The sequence below is a fragment of the Dipodomys merriami genome, unplaced genomic scaffold, assembly GCF_024711535.1.
Source record: "Dipodomys merriami isolate MVZ:Mamm:240054 unplaced genomic scaffold, mDipMer1.0.p SCAF_7, whole genome shotgun sequence".
In the NCBI taxonomy this organism is placed as follows: Eukaryota; Metazoa; Chordata; class Mammalia; order Rodentia; family Heteromyidae; genus Dipodomys; species Dipodomys merriami.
This window is the reverse complement of record NW_027206290.1, coordinates 66,714,333-66,729,432: the sequence shown is the minus strand read 5'-3', so window position 1 is coordinate 66,729,432 and position 15,100 is coordinate 66,714,333. Positions and strand designations below refer to the sequence as shown.

The 15,100-nt window shown below is 50.9% G+C and overlaps 1 protein-coding gene across 5 annotated transcripts in view; it reads right to left on the bottom strand.

Moving 5' to 3' along the window:
* Window positions 1-2,925: 2,925 nt before the first annotated feature.
* Window positions 2,926-15,100, bottom strand: part of Siglec1 (sialic acid binding Ig like lectin 1) — a 42,436-nt gene continuing 30,261 nt past the window's right edge. For 4 of the 5 annotated variants that reach the window (XM_070006867.1, XM_070006865.1, XM_070006866.1 and 1 more), the window contains 14 exons: window positions 14,287-14,622; window positions 13,330-13,584; window positions 12,823-13,125; window positions 10,381-10,641; window positions 9,963-10,274; window positions 8,279-8,527; window positions 7,714-7,983; window positions 7,380-7,631; window positions 6,872-7,174; window positions 6,046-6,309; window positions 5,020-5,322; window positions 4,703-4,808; window positions 4,363-4,435; window positions 2,926-3,363 (listed from right to left, as the gene is read on the bottom strand). In XM_070006867.1, the coding sequence (XP_069862968.1) occupies window positions 3,256-3,363; window positions 4,363-4,435; window positions 4,703-4,808; window positions 5,020-5,322; window positions 6,046-6,309; window positions 6,872-7,174; window positions 7,380-7,631; window positions 7,714-7,983; window positions 8,279-8,527; window positions 9,963-10,274; window positions 10,381-10,641; window positions 12,823-13,125; window positions 13,330-13,584; window positions 14,287-14,622 (3,395 nt within the window). In that variant the 3' untranslated portion in view covers window positions 2,926-3,255. Of the gene's footprint in view, window positions 3,434-4,362; window positions 4,436-4,702; window positions 4,809-5,019; window positions 5,323-6,045; window positions 6,310-6,871; window positions 7,175-7,379; window positions 7,632-7,713; window positions 7,984-8,278; window positions 8,528-9,962; window positions 10,275-10,380; window positions 10,642-12,822; window positions 13,126-13,329; window positions 13,585-14,286; window positions 14,623-15,100 lie in introns of all 5 variants that reach the window. The other variant, XM_070006864.1, reaches the window with a different exon arrangement.

The window sequence follows — 15,100 nt, the reverse complement described above, 5'->3', positions numbered from 1 at the left end:
TTCCCTTTGCAGATTAGTTTTGCTTGTTCTAGAACTTATATAAATGAAATCCTGCAGCATATCCCTTTTTTGTTTAGATTTACCCCCTCTTTCTGTTTAGGAGATTCATTTACACTAGTTAGTGTAGCAGCATAGTCACACCTGGTTTAGCAATGGCTGCAAGTTTGCAGAAACATGCATGCTCATTTTATCATTGCTCTGATTCTATGTGGACTTGACCTACTTTCCTCAGGCTACAAACCTATCCAGCAAATACCTGTGAGGAACCCTGTAGGCAACTGTAATATAATGAAAAGCCTCTATGGTTTTAACTGTATTTAATCACTAGAAAGGATCAGAAAAATCCTAAGTGATCCTCTTTCAGGCACATTTTTCCTTCATGTACATGGTCCCTCATTACCAGAACATTGCTATGTGGCACAATAAGAATCTCTGCAGCTAGGTGCTAGTGGTTCATGACTATAATCATAGCAACTCAGGAGGCTGAGATCTGAGGATTTGTGGTTCAAAGCCAACCTGGGCAGGAAAGTCCAGGAGATTCTTATCTCCAGTTAACTACCAAAAAGCTGGAAGTGAACAAAAAGGTCAAGGACAGAACCATATCCTGAGTTCAAGTCCCAAGATTGATGCTCATGTACTCATGAGGGCGTGTGCGCACACACACACACACACACACACACACACACACACACACACACACAAGAATCTTTCAAATTTGACTATGTAGGCTGGCTGGCTCCAACCGAGATCCTCAGATCTCAGTCTCCTGAGTAGCTTGGAGGTGTAAGCCATTGGTGACTGATGCTCTCTCTCTTTCTCCCTCTATGTATGTGTGTGTGTGTGTGTGTGTGTGTTTATGTGTTTGTTTATATATATATAAAGGCTCCAGTCTCTCCACATCCACAGCAACAGTGGAGATTGCCTATCTATCTATCTATCTATCTATCTATCTATCCATTTATTTCTTTTTGGCAGTATGGGAGATTCAACTCAGGGCTTGTACTTACTAGTCAGGCTTTCTACCACTGGAGCTATACCTCCAGCCTGGGGGACAAGTTGCCAATCTTTTTAATTTTAGCATCTTGTGTATGTGTATCCTCATTTTTATGCTTCAATGATCTACTCCCCTTTTGGACAAATACACGGTTTTGAATCCCTTTCTGTGTCACTCAGGGTTCTCCTGAGAAATAGAATCAGTAGATTGTGTGTGTGTGTGAGTGTGTGTGTGTGTGTGTGTGTGTGTGTGTGTGTGTGTGTTATTTCCTTGTCTTCCCCCCCCCCACCATACTCCAAGCTCTATGATGCCTGGAATATGAGTATGTTTCAGCACTCAGCAGAGCCTGTCACAGAGGACAATAAAACAAGGTGTCTGTAACCTAAGAACCATGTGGAGATCAGTCCTTGCAGAGCTGAGGGGACTGAACCCAGAGAAGCTATTACCTGGTGCCTGGGTCTGCTGCCCATCCCTGAGCAACTGTTAGTTTACATTGTGAGGTTTCAGAGGAGGAGATGGGGCCATTTGGAGGACATGGTTCCTACAACACCTGTCATCAGCCCCATGTTCACACCTGGGTACTTGATAGATGATTGAGAAATACTTGCTTTCAGAGAGCCATTGTGTTCTGGAAAAAGGCAAACCTGGTTCTAGGAATAAGCATCACCCTACCATGTGAAAGACTTTGCTAAAGAAGTATGGCCCAGGGCAAGGAGACCACTGTAAACTCTAGCCATGGACATACCCAGGGCCGCACCTGGAGATGCCAGGCCAGTGTTTAGATGCTCCAGAAAGAGTGAGGTTTTGAATGGAGCACCTTAAAGTCACAGTGAAGGCTCCATCCCTGACAGCTTGGTACATCCAAAGGGGAACCTGTTACTACTAGGCAAAGTGAAGGGATTGCTTCGAAAATAATAATCAGCTGGAATTTTGATAGACTGTTGTGGGTAGCCATCATAAAATGTATTAGGTATGTGTTTTGGATGGTGCTGGGGTTTGTATTCAAAGGCTTAGTCTTGCTGGGCAAGTGCTCTGCCACATCTCCAGCTCTTTTTGCTGGTTTGTTTTTGCCGGGGCCTACTTGAGACTGGAACTTCCTGTTTCTGCCTCCCACATTGCTGGGATTATAGGTATGTATGTCATCACAAGGTCTTGCTATGATGCCCAGGCTCATCTCAAACTCCTGGCTCAAAGGATCCTTTTTGCCTCAGCCCTCAGACTAGCTGGGACTACAGGCATATGTCATCACACACAATTAAGGTAGGACTTTTTCTTTCTGTCTTTTTTGTCATTCATAGAACTTGAACTCAGGGCCTGTATGCTGTCCCTGATCCCTTCTGCTCAAGGTTAGCACTCTACTATTTGAGCCACAGTACTGCTTCTGGTTTTCTGGTAGTTAGCTGGAGATAAGAGTCTCACAGCCATTCCTTTCCCGGGCTGGCTTTGAACTGTGATCCTCAGATCTTAGCCTCCAGGGTAGCTAGGATCAAGTGTGAGCTACCAGTACTCGGCAGATTTTGTTTGTTTTAAACTTTCTAACTGAAATATAATAATATATATCCAAGAAAGTGAGCCTCTCAATGAATTTTCTCCAAGTGAACATGCCCAGATGGCCTAATCAGTGCCATCCTTGCCTGTAAAAGTCCTTGTGGCCCCTTCCAATCATTTTCCTTACGCATCACTGTTACTTTGACTTCTGTCCCACTGCTTAGCTTTGCCTATCCTTGAATTTCACAGGGATGAGATCATGCAGTCTGTGCACTTTGCAGCTGGCTTCTGTCACTGAACCTCAGGTCCTCATCTGCAGTGGAGCTCATTGTTGCTGTTCAGTTCTGTCCCATGAGCACAGCTATTCCATTGTGATCGTGTGTGCTTATTGTTTCCAGTTTCAGGCCATGATGATGCAGAGCAATGCTGTGAACATTCTAGTGTAAGTTTCACAGTGGCATGAGACTTTATTTTTCCTCAGTAAATACCTAGGGGAGTCCTTTTGGGGCCCTGGGAAGAATATTTTAGCCTTGATGGATCTTGCCAAACCATTTCCCACAGTTGCTATGCATACAGTATCATACCATTCATATAAAGTTCTAAGAGAAAGCTCTGAAGGGACAGGGCCTCCTTTGGAAGAGAACTGGAGGTAGAGAGGAGCTCCAGAGGAAAGAGAGAGGAGTGGGCCACATGATCAACTCAGTTCTTTTCAGGGTCCCGAGGAGTCAAACCCTCCTCCCATTTTTCTGTGGGTAAAGAGGCTCAGAGGCAGGTCATAGAAAATTAGATGTCACAACTCTGTTTCTGCAGAGGTTGGCAGGACCCAGTGCTGCCTTCTTCACAGTGTCTGATTGGTCACAGGCATCAACAACTTCCTCCTCCTGAAGGCAGGTAAGGCCACTGGTGAGCTCAGGGCAGCGTACAGGACAAAGCTGTGTCAGGATCAAGGAGCTTCCCACAAAGAAAACTCTGGTTACTGGAGGACTTGGGGTGCAAAGGTAGATGCCCTCCATAAACCCCTGTCTCCCTGGGTATGGATTCCAAGAGATTGATGGGAATGCACCTGGCTGACACTGTGGCTCAGACCCTAACCCACCAGGTCACTCATCTGCAGAAGAGGAGCATCTCAGGGGAGAGGAACCAGAACCAGATTTTTACCCCTGCCCAGGTGATGGCTGGACAGGAGTGTGGAAGGAAAATCTCAAAAGGTTGTGAGGCTGGGCACGGTGACTCATGTCTCTAACCTTAGCTACTTGGGAGACAGAGATTTAGACAATCATGGTTTGAAGTCAGTTCTAGACAAAGAGGGAGGCTCCATCTCACACAAATAAGCTGGGCCTGGGGGCACACTTGTGATTCCAGCTCAGTGAAAGTCATGGGTAGGGGGATCATGATCCTAGGCCAGCCCTAAACAAACAAACAAAATGCAAGACCCTAACAACTAAAGCAAAAAAGGGGCTAGAGGCATGGCTCAATGGGAGAGGACCTATCTAGCAAGCATGAGGCTCTGAGTTCAAACTCTACTACAGATAGATAGATAGATAAATAGATAGATAGATAGATAGATAGATAGATAGATAGATAGATAGATAGATAGATAGATAGAGGAAGGTAGAGAAATCAGAAAATGTGACTTGAAAGTGGGAGTGATTTGATTCTGCTAGGACTAGAAAGTCTATATGAGTCATCAGGTAGACCGGTAAACATGTGACTATTCTTGAGTTTAGTTGCCCCCATCTCTTGAAGAGGTCCTGGATCCTAGTATTACACCACTACCTCCCCTTATCCCAGGCTCCATTCAGTCCCTAGATAGCAACAGCAGCCAGGGACTACAGATTAGTTGGGTATAGTATGGACAAGAGCGGGTGTATGCCAGATACCTGCATGGTTTCTTTCTGAGAAGGCATCTCCAATGAGTTTTCTTTCATGTCACTCTTATGAGAACGCCTTCCTCTGTATAGGCAAGAGTGGATTCAGGCCCCCATTCCTGACCACCCACTCCACCACTCCCCTTCCCTTCCCATGTGCTGGCCCCAGACTGCCCATTACACAGATAAGGAGGAGCCCTGTGAAGGAGAGAGGAAAGATACAGAAAGCTGGGTGTAGGGCCCAGTCTGGAAAGATTTTTGAAATTTTTAGGGAATGGGTTGTGAATTTCCTAGGAGAAAGGTTCTTTACGGGAGGGGAAAATGTTAGAGGAAATAGACTCTCTGGACCTACCTCCTCCAGGTGTAGCAGGCCCCCAGGCCCAGCAGCAGGCTCAGGAAGCTCACCAGGAATCCCAGGACCCAGACCAGCTGCTGGAACAGATGCAGCTGGCGAGCAGCTGGAATGTGCAAAAGATGCTCAGGGGGGCAGCCGAGACTCAAACCCCTGATGCTCCTCCACACGGTAAGCCACCCAAGATGACATCTATTCTTTCCCTTCATTTCCCCAAACCCCTGTCTCTTCCCTGTGCAATCAGTTTAGACTAGCACAGGGAAGGCAGACATTGGATCTTTGTGCAGCATGGCTGGGGAGATGAAGCTCTTTCTCACCTCTGGTGCCAAAGTAGGCAGAGGCAGAGGTGGAGCCCAGGGTGTTGGAGGCAGAGCACACATAGTCTCCCTGGTCACTGGGGCTCAGCTCCTCAATGTTCACCCTAAGGACATTAGGGGAGGCTAACACGTGGATGTGTGGCTCAGCAAGAGCACCCTGGGGCTGGCTGGAGGCTACTAGTCGATTGCCCAGGTGGAGGGTCAGGCTGGCAGGGGGCTCACTGTCCACACTGCAATCCAAGATGCCCTGGAGGCCACCCTCAGGCTCCACAAACACAGTCATTGTAGGCATCTTGGGAGGGTCTGTGGGGGGAAGAGAATGCAGAAAATGATCACAAATCCTTCCCTCCTGGTGACACCCAGCACAGGTGACTTAGCTGGGCCTCTGGTGAAGAGATGGAGCCCATTTCCTCCCTCTTTGAGTTTGACTCATTTTGAAGGTTGAAGCGACTTTGTGGGACTTATGAGCTAAGCCTCCAGAAGCCTTGCAACTGCTCTTCTGCTCCCTGGAGATTCTACCTTCTGGGACACCCAGGCAAGCCTGGTAAGCACTTGTGACCCAACCACAGCTACAAGGGTAGAAGTAATCTCATACCGGCCATGCCCAATGAAGCCACTGGACAACTGCAGCCACAGGAGGTGACACTAGTAGAAGAACTGCCCATCTAAAGTCCATCTCAAATTTCTGATCCACAGAACTGAGAGTTTGGGGATAAATAGGTACTTGGGAGACCCAAGATGGTGAAAACCTACAGTGTGCCACTCAGCGTGCTATACAACTGTACATCCTATACAACTCCAGAAGGAGGGAGCTGACTTATCACCCATTCTAAACGTGGGGAAATGAAGACACAGATACATAAGAGCATATAGAACCAGTTGGTGGTATAGCAGGATTCCAACCCAACAATCCACACCTGTGAAACCCCTGCTCCATGAAGGCAGAAGAGAAGGAAGGGCTGAGGTAGAGATAGAGATAGGGGGAATCTGCTGCAGAGTGGCAGCGGGGGCGGGGGGCATACTCACACAGCACTCGGAGCATGACTGGAACAGAGGTGGCAACCATTCTGGCAGAGAGTTCAACCCTGCAGTGGTACAGCCCAGCCTGGGCACGGGCCACATGGGTGAAGGTGAGCGTGGCCACAGGCTCTACATGCAGTGGCTGGCCATTCCAGAACCATGTGAAGGTGGAGTTGCCAACTAACCTGGGGCCACCAAGGAGGCAGCAGCTTAGATTCAGAGCTGCACCCTCCGGCACGTGCAGGCCTGGCTCGGCCACCACATGCACACCTGTAGACAAAAGGACAGGCAGGTGGTTAGGGCTGGGTGGTCCTGCCTCTGTGTGTGGTGGAGATCTCAATTTATCTTGCAGTCTGGATTCTCCAAGATGGGACTGTGTGTCCCCTTTGACTGCTGAGGAGACAGCATGGATTTCTTTCATGCACGGGGTGAAGGTCGGGGAGCTCTCTGGACAGGATGTGCCTCTCTTGACATAGCAGGCAATCTGATGGGTGAGGCTTCATCTTGCCCTCAGTCTGGCCTCCCAGAGTAGAATTGTCTCTCAGGGCAGGTCTGTCTCTGCACTGATTGGGCTCTGTGAAAGCAGGGTATGTCTCCCTCCAGAATATTTGTGCCTTAGATATTACGACACTTCCCTCTCCCTCAAAAGAAGGTCTCTAAGAGTCAAGCCATGTCTCCCACCCCTCAGACTGTGTGGCCCCTTCCATCAGATTACACTAGTCAGGCAGGGCTAGATAGCTCCCTGTATTGGGAGCCCCAGCCCAATACAGGGACTTTGCCCTCACAGCACCCCAACTCTAAACTCTAGATCCCTTCTTCTTCCCTCACTCACCTTCTGCTCGTAGCTGCTGAGTGGTGCTGACGGAGCCCAGTGAATTCTGGGCTGTACACACATAGGTGTCATCATCACCAGCCGGTACATCTTGTAGCTGCAGACGCAGGGCATTGCGGGCCACCTGGACAAGGCCCATCCCCGATGTTGAGCCGTGTAGCTCACTGCTGGTGGCTAACACCTTGCCATTGTGGGACAGAGTCAACTCAGCAGGTGGCTCACTGTCCACGGTGCACTGTACCACAGCCATGAGTCTGGCCCTTGAGTCCCAGAAGGAGGACAGGACAGTGTCCCGAGGGGCATCTGGGCAGGGCAGAATGACAGAGATGAGTCCTTCCAAAGTATCCTGTATGACCCATTGTTCACCCAGCGGATGTTAGTGAGTCCGTCTTCCCCCAAGGACCCATTTCTGAGCCCACTGCATACCCTTACCCCCCCCCTCACCCAGAGCCTGGTAGCACTTCCTCCACCCTCAACCTGCACCCCCAGTCAAGGATCCCCTGCTCACATAGGACTTGCAGGGCAACTGGCCGAGAGCTGCGGGTACCCTGAGCATCCTGAACCTGGCAAGAGTAGGAGCCAGCCTGAGCCCGTGTGGCCACAGGGAACTGGAGTGAGGTGGCTGGCCCTTCCTGCAGCCAGCGGCCATTGTGGTACCAAGCGTAGAGGGTGGGTGCACGGGCAGTGGGGTCTTCACAGGTCACTGTGACAGGGGTCCCCTCAGGCACTGTAGCAGATGGAGCTAGCTTCACCTGCACACCTGTACCGAGGGGGTCAGAGTCAGCTGGGCCCAGTCACACATACAGATGACTCCCTCCCCTGTGGTATTAGCCCCAGGTCACCCTCTAGCCGCAGCTCCAGAGACGTATTGGCCTGGCCCAGAAGGCTGCGGGCGGAGCAGCTGTAGAGCCCTTCGTCACTGGGACTTGGCTCCCGAAGTTCCAAGCGCAGGGTGTTGGGGACAGAGGTTGCGGATGAGGAGGCCACGAGCTGGCCTGCATGACTGAGGGTCAGCTGCGCAGGTGGGCGGCTATCCACAGTGCACAGTATCAGGACCAGCTGCTGTCCCTGGCTGTCCAGGAGGTAGGTCAGGCGCAGTCTACGGGGTGCATCTGTAGAGGCCCAGGAGACACCAGAAGAGCTCAGATGGCAGCCTCCAGGAGGCTAGTTTTCAGGTGACACGGGACAGACAAGGGTCCTGGTTCCCCAACCCACAGACCCCACATAGTCCAATCTGAGATGTTGCTACTCTGCCAGGAATGGACTTATTCCCCTCTTCCTCCAGTTCGAATATCCCTTGTCCATGGTTCCATCGGCTGGACAGGTAGTGAGTGCTGCGCCATATGCTGATCCCTGTGAGCTGCCATCATCCCTTCCACCCCCACCCCTGCACACAGCCAGACTCACAGAGGACATTCAGGGTGACAGGTCTGGAGAGGCGGGGTGCCTGGCCAGGGAGACTTGCACCACAGTAATAAGAGGTGGCATTCTTGACCGTGACGTTGAGCTGGGAGGAGTGAGCACCGTGGCATTCCTGCCCATCGCGGTACCATGTGTAGGTGAGACGGGCCTCCTCATTCGTCCAGACATGGCAGACCAAAGCCACCTCCTTCCCCTCCTGCACAGTGGCATTGGGCCACACCTGCACACTCACGGCTAGGGAAGAAGGAAGGCGCAGGGATGTCAGCGAGGATGCTGAGGCAGTGTAAATCATCCCCTGTCTTAATGCGGGACAGTCACCCCTGCTGCTGAGTCCCTGGAGATCTGTGAGCTTCAGGAGACCTCTATAAAAGGAACTCAGAAAGCTGGGCACTGATGGCTCAAGCCTATAATCCTAGCTACTTAAGAAGCGGAGAGCTGAGGATCGTGGTTTGAAGCCAGACTGGGCAGGAAAGTCTGTAAGACTTATTTCCATTTAACTACAAAAAAAAAAAAAAAGCCAAAGTGGAGCTGTGGCTACGTGGTTCTCGAATGAGCAGCCACTGCATGAAGAGCCTGAGGCCACGCTCACTGGCAGAGCATTAGCCTTGAGCATAAAAGCTCAGGGACAGTGCCCAGGCCCTGAGTTCAAGCTCAGGACCAACATACATGCACAAACAAGGAGCTCAGAGATCACAGGGAAATGGCAGTCCCAGGGAGACCTAGACAGCACGGATCTCCTCCATAACCCTGGGGGAAGGCAAACAAAGCCTTCTCCTTAAGGTGTTCTTTCTGATTCACTTTATCTACTGAGCATTCCTGGAAAGCTCTGTGTTGGAAAAAGCCTCTTCCAACCAGGTGCTGGTGGCTCAGGCCTGTAATCCTATTGTGAGAATAGTGATTTAAAGCCAGCCCGGCCCTCACCCGCCTCCAAAAAAAAAAGTCTCTCAGACTTATCTCCAATTAACCAACAAAATTGCCAGATTAGAGATATGGCTCAAGTGGTAGCACACTAGCTGTGAATGAATGGAAAAGCAAACTGAAAGTTCAAGGCCCTAACTTCAAGCCCTGGTATCAGCATGAGAGATGGGAGAAAAGGGAGGGGAAGAGAGGGGAAGAGAGAGAGGAGAAGAGAGAAGAGAAGAGAAGAGAGGAGTAAAAGGAGAGGAGAAAAAGGAGAGGAGAGGAGAGGAGAAGAGAGGAGTGAAAAAAAGAAGAGAGGCCAGGCACTGGTGGCTCACACCTGCAATCCTAGCTACTCAGAAGACTGAGATCTGAGGATCGAGGTTCAAAGCCAGCCCAGGCAGGAAAGACTATGAGACTCATCTCCAATTAACTACCAGAAAACCAGAAGTGGTGCTTTGGCTCAAAGTGGTAGGGTGCTAGACTTGAGCAAAAGAGCTCAGGAACAGCATCCAGGCTCCAAGTTCAAGCCCCATGACTGACAAAAGAAAAAAGAAAAGGAACCCTTCTACAATTCAAGTCAGAGAATATGGTCGTTGGGGCAGTGTGAGACTGGAGATTGTCTTTATGTTCCCTAAAAGGCTTCTAGAGCCTTCTCCCACCTGTTCTCCTCTCCAGGACACACACACACACACACACACACACACACACACACACACACACACACACACTCTCTCTCTCTCTCTCACATACCCACTCACTCACTCACCCTGGACATCAAAGTTAACTGAAGCTGAGGTCTGGCCCAGGCTGTTGGTGGCTTCGCAGGTGTAGATGCCCTCATCCTCCAGCCCTGTGAACTCCATATCCAGACGCAACTGGTTGTGGGACACCATTGCTTGCAGCTGGGAAGAGGTGTTTGCAAGTTCCACAACACCCTGGAGGGTGGAGGCTACCAGGCGGTCACCGTGGAGCAGCCGAAGCTGGGATGGGGGATCACTGGCCACAGTGCACAGAAGGATGCTCCGCCGTCCTGGACCTGTAGCCAGCAGGGTTGTGAGCGTGGCATGGCGTGGAGAGTCTGCATGGGGAAGGGAGTGATCAGGGCTTGGCCAGTCACACAGGCAGAGCCCAGGACCAGGGAATGCCTCCCTTCCCCAACACGAGGCTGAGAAACACTCCCTTACAGGACACATGGAGGCTGACAGGAGCGGCCAAGCTGGGGGTGGCTGCACCTGGGACTTGAACTTGACAATGGTAGGCCCCAGTTTGCTTGGGAGCTATGGCTGCAATTCGGAGCGTGGCTGAAGTATGTTCCTGGAGGAGGTAGCCATTCTGATACCACTGGTATGAGGTCCCATCAGGGACCTCCATGGGCACCTGGCAGCGTAGGACCACATCCTGGCCCTCCTGGAGCTCCAGTGATGGTGAGACCTGGACCCAGGCTTCTGCAGGGAGGAAGTGGGGGCAGATGAGCACCTGAGGCAGTGTGTGCCACAGAAGACTGGGTCTAGGAGCCACAGCTTCCCCTCTCTATGCACTACCAGGGCATCCTGAAGCCCCACGTGTCTCTGCTTCACCTGCTCCACTTGCTCACATGGCCCTGATCACTCACCACCTGGAGTTTCCATGTGGCACTGTCAATCACTGCCTTGCGGGAGGGTAAGCCTCCTGGGCACCAGGCTTATGGGCTCTGCAAGCCCAATCAGCGCCAGGCCCCTCACCCATGTGCTGAGATCCTGACAAGTGTTGGTTCCACTGAAATGGAGGGTGTAGGTCATGCTGGGGGCCACTGTCCTGATGGCTGTGAACTGCACTCAGCATGTGGCTGATAGCTTAGGGAAGATGGTAGCTGTGGAGCCTTAAGTTCTGTCCAGCCCTCTCAGCAACCCTGTACCCAGGCTCTAGGTTACAGGAGTCCAGGTACTGAGGCACAGGTAAAGGGAGGAGGGCAGGGCAGGGAGAGAAGAGGAGGGACAGCCTGGATAGTGACTCAGAGTCCAGGCCAGCCTGGCATCAGAAGCATGTTAGTCCAGTGCTCACAAGCAAGCTTCTAAGTCTCTGACTCTCAGTTTTTCTGCCTGGAAAATAAGTACAATAAATAAGAAAGCATATATCCAATCAAGGCCTAAAGTCAATGTTTAAAAATTACTGCTGCTTTTCATTATGGAAGAAGGATATATATTTCTGTCTGTGTGAAACAAGGTCTTGTTATAGATTCAACGCTGGCCTTATACTCATTCTGCTGCTCTGGCAACATAGGAAGATTGTGATCCTCCTAATTATGCCTCTGAGTAGATGAAATTACAGGCATGAGCCACAGTACCTGGCCTTGACTCAGCCTGGAGTGTGCTGGGATAGCAGGCATGTTCATCATGTCTGGTTTTCTTAAAGAGAATTTTATAGAGAATATGTATGCATGTGTGTATATATAGTATATATAGTACATGTGTATAAAATAAATATTAGTCTATAATGAATATAATATGACATATGTAAGTATATATGTGCCACCTGGGTGCTGGTTGCTTATGCCTATAGCCCTAAATACTCAGGAGGCTGAGATCTGAGGATCGAGGTTCAAAGCAAGCTCAGGCAGGAAAGGCTATGAGACTCTTATATCCAATTAACCACTGGAAAACCAGAAGTGGAGCTGTGGTTAAAAGTGGTAGGGTGCCAGCCTTGAGCAAAAAAGCTCAGACTCTGATAACAAGCCCCATGACTGACAAAAAAAAAAATAAAGGAGAGGAATATATGTGCATAACACACATATGTTGATCTTTTTGTGTGAACTGATCCTGAGGCTTGAACTCAGTGCGTAGGTGCTGTCCCTGAGCTTTTCTGCTCAAGGCTAGTGTTCTAACACTTGAGCCACAGCTCCACTTTCAGCTTTTTGGTAGTTAATTAAGATAAGAGTTTCACAGACTTTCCTGTAATAAGAGTTTCACAGACTTTTGAACTGTGATCCGCAGATCTCAGCCTCCTAAGTAGCTAGGATTACAGGTGTGAGCCACCAGTACCCAGCCATAGCTTGACTTTATACTATGTAACAAAATTACAGTACAAAATAAATAGTGGAAAAAATAATAAATTGTGGTTAGGGGCTGGTGGCTCATGCCTATAATCCTAGCTACTTAGGAGGCTGAGATCTGAGGGTTATGGTTTGAAGCCAACCCTGGCAGAAAAGTCTCTGAGACTCTTATCTCCAATTAATCAGCAAAATGCCAGAGTAGAGCTGTGGTTCAAGTGGTAGAGTACCAGCCTCAAATGAAAAAGCCAAGTGAGATTGAGAAGCCCTGAGTTTAAGTCCCAGAACTGGCGCGGGCGCGCGCGCGCACACACACACACACACACACACACACACAGAGTTGGGCCAGAAAGTGCTTCAATGAAGCAAATTACCTTACATAGCTGCCACTGCCTCCTCACGCTGCTTTACCTATTTTGAGTGAAAAGTATCCAGTAGGGGCAAAAGGAGGCCGTTGCTGGCTGGACACAAACTGTCCCCTAATTCTACCTACAAGAGACTTGCATTTCTACACAAAATCTACAGTCTATAGTCTAGCCAAGGACCCCACACACACACACATGCATGGGGTGTACCCCATCATTGGAGGATTGACACTCACCTCGGACCTTAAAGAAAAGCGAGGCATTGGCTGATCCGAAAACATTTTTGGCTTCGCAGCGGTAGCTTCCTGAGTCCTCCAGGCCCAGCTGTCGGACCTCTAGCTGCAGGGAGTTGGCAGTGACCTTGGGCTGGAGCCTGCTGTGGGATGGGTGCTGGTGTCTCAGGCTGGTGGCCAGGAGGTGCTCCTCATGGAACAGGGACAAGTGAGCCACAGGACTACTGTCCACAGTGCAGACAAACACTGCCATGTGGCCCTGGCCCACATCCAGGAGGGCAGAGAGCTTTGGAGGATCTGGGGGATCTGTAGGAACAGAGTGGGGAAAGGAGGCTCAGACAATTCCAAACAAATTCACTGCATTCAGGCTGCCACACAGTCTTCCCCATTCCACCTCCCTGCTACTCACACGTCATGAGCCTACCCTGGCATGCCCAGGCCAAGCACTTGCCTCCAACCTCAGCCCTGCTGGCTCCCAGGCCCCCAAGCCTGCCCTTGCCCAGCACCCACAGTGCACACTCAGCACCACTGCAGCAGAGAGCTGGGCACCATCCTCCAGGAGGCAACAGGTGTAGATGGCAGCATCAGTCCTGGCCACGGGTCTCAGCCTCATGGTCTCCAGGGGACCCTGGGCCCACAGCGCCCCATTCCGGAACCAGGAGAAGTTGGCAGAGCTGACAGGGGTTTCCCGGTTCACGCTGCAGGTCAGATTGGCCTCTACACCCTCCTGAAGCGTGGCTGACGGTGTGATGAGCAGGCGAGTAGCTGGAGAGCAGGCAGCACACATTTACCGCATAGACACAAGCCTGCATTTGACCACCATGCCCTACCCTGGAGTCAGAGCCCCCAGCCTCCCAGCCAGGAGGTTGGGAATAACATCTCCTGGGGTGCTTTTGGGGTGAGAGAGAAACAACCAAGCTCACAGCCTATAAAAGATTAACACTGGGGGATGAGGAGCTGGAGGTTGAAGGTCACAAAAAAGGGAGAAAGGGCTGGGAGGGTGGCTCAGTGGTAGAGTGCTTGCCTAGCATGCATGAAGCCCTGGGTTCCATTCCTCAGTACCACATAAACAGAAAAAGCCAGAAGTGGTGCTGTGGCTCAAGTGGTAGAGTGCTAGCCTTGAGCAAAAGAAGCTCAGGGACAGTGCCCAGGCTGAGTTCAAACCCCAGGAAAAAGAACAAGGTAGAAAGATGACCTACTGTGCTGTCATCAGAGCTCAGCCTTGCTATCTTAGGCCTGTCCCAGATGGAGAACTGAATCTGGAATGATTGGAGATTTGGTGTTCTACCACTTGAGCCAATCCTCTCACCCTCGATCGTAGCTTTGAGACTCCTCAATGGGGGGTGAGGGATAATAAGACTCCCAGATGGTTTTGGCCTGATCAACCTCTCTTGGAGTGAGGGGTTCCGCCTAGTCTGGAGCTCTGACCACTGCCTCCATCCACCCCCCTCTGCCCCTCGCCCTTACCCTGAGCATCAAATGTGGCTGAGACGGAGGCTTTGCCCAGAGTGTTGCTGGCCTCGCACAGGTACTCTCCCTCATCCTCCAGCACTGGGTTGTGAATCTCCATGCGCAGCAAGTTGGGGGCTTTGGTGACCTTTATGCGCTGGGAGCAGCCTCCAAGTGGGCTGCAGCTGCTGTTCAATGGCAGAGAAGTAGCCACAACATGGCCCTTGTGCAGTAGCTGTAGCTGGGCTGGGGGATCGCTTTTCACACGGCACAAGAGGAGGCCTGGCCGACCAGCATCCATTCCAGAGGCATCAAGATCCAGTTGAGCAGTGAAGATGGGCTGCCGTGGGGCATCTGTGAAGAGCATGAATATTTATCCGGGGGCCTCTGACAGGGCCCTCCTGGGTCTACTCCAGAGCACACTGGACACAGGTATGTCCCCAGAGTAGCCACAAAGAGCTGTGCAGGTTGAGCATTGCACAAGACCAACCAGACCATGAGGGTAGCTCATGCAGCTCACTAAGCTGCATCCTGGTGTTAAACTGAGTCTTCCCAGATCAAGAATTCTTTTCTAGCTGGGACAAAGGCTCTATGGTGGCTCATGGCCACCTTGGCTAAGTCTCACCTACTCCTGAGCCACCCTGCTCCTGCGGAGCTACATGATTCCTACAACAGTCTCTTTTCAGAGCTTTCCTGAGATAAGCCAGCAACCAAAGCCCTGCATAATCTCACTCTGACACCTGGAAACTCAGGGACACTGCCCTGCTCACCCCTGCCAGGGGAGATCTGGGTTTCAACGTGCCCTGAGCACTAACAGGAAGCACCCACTCTT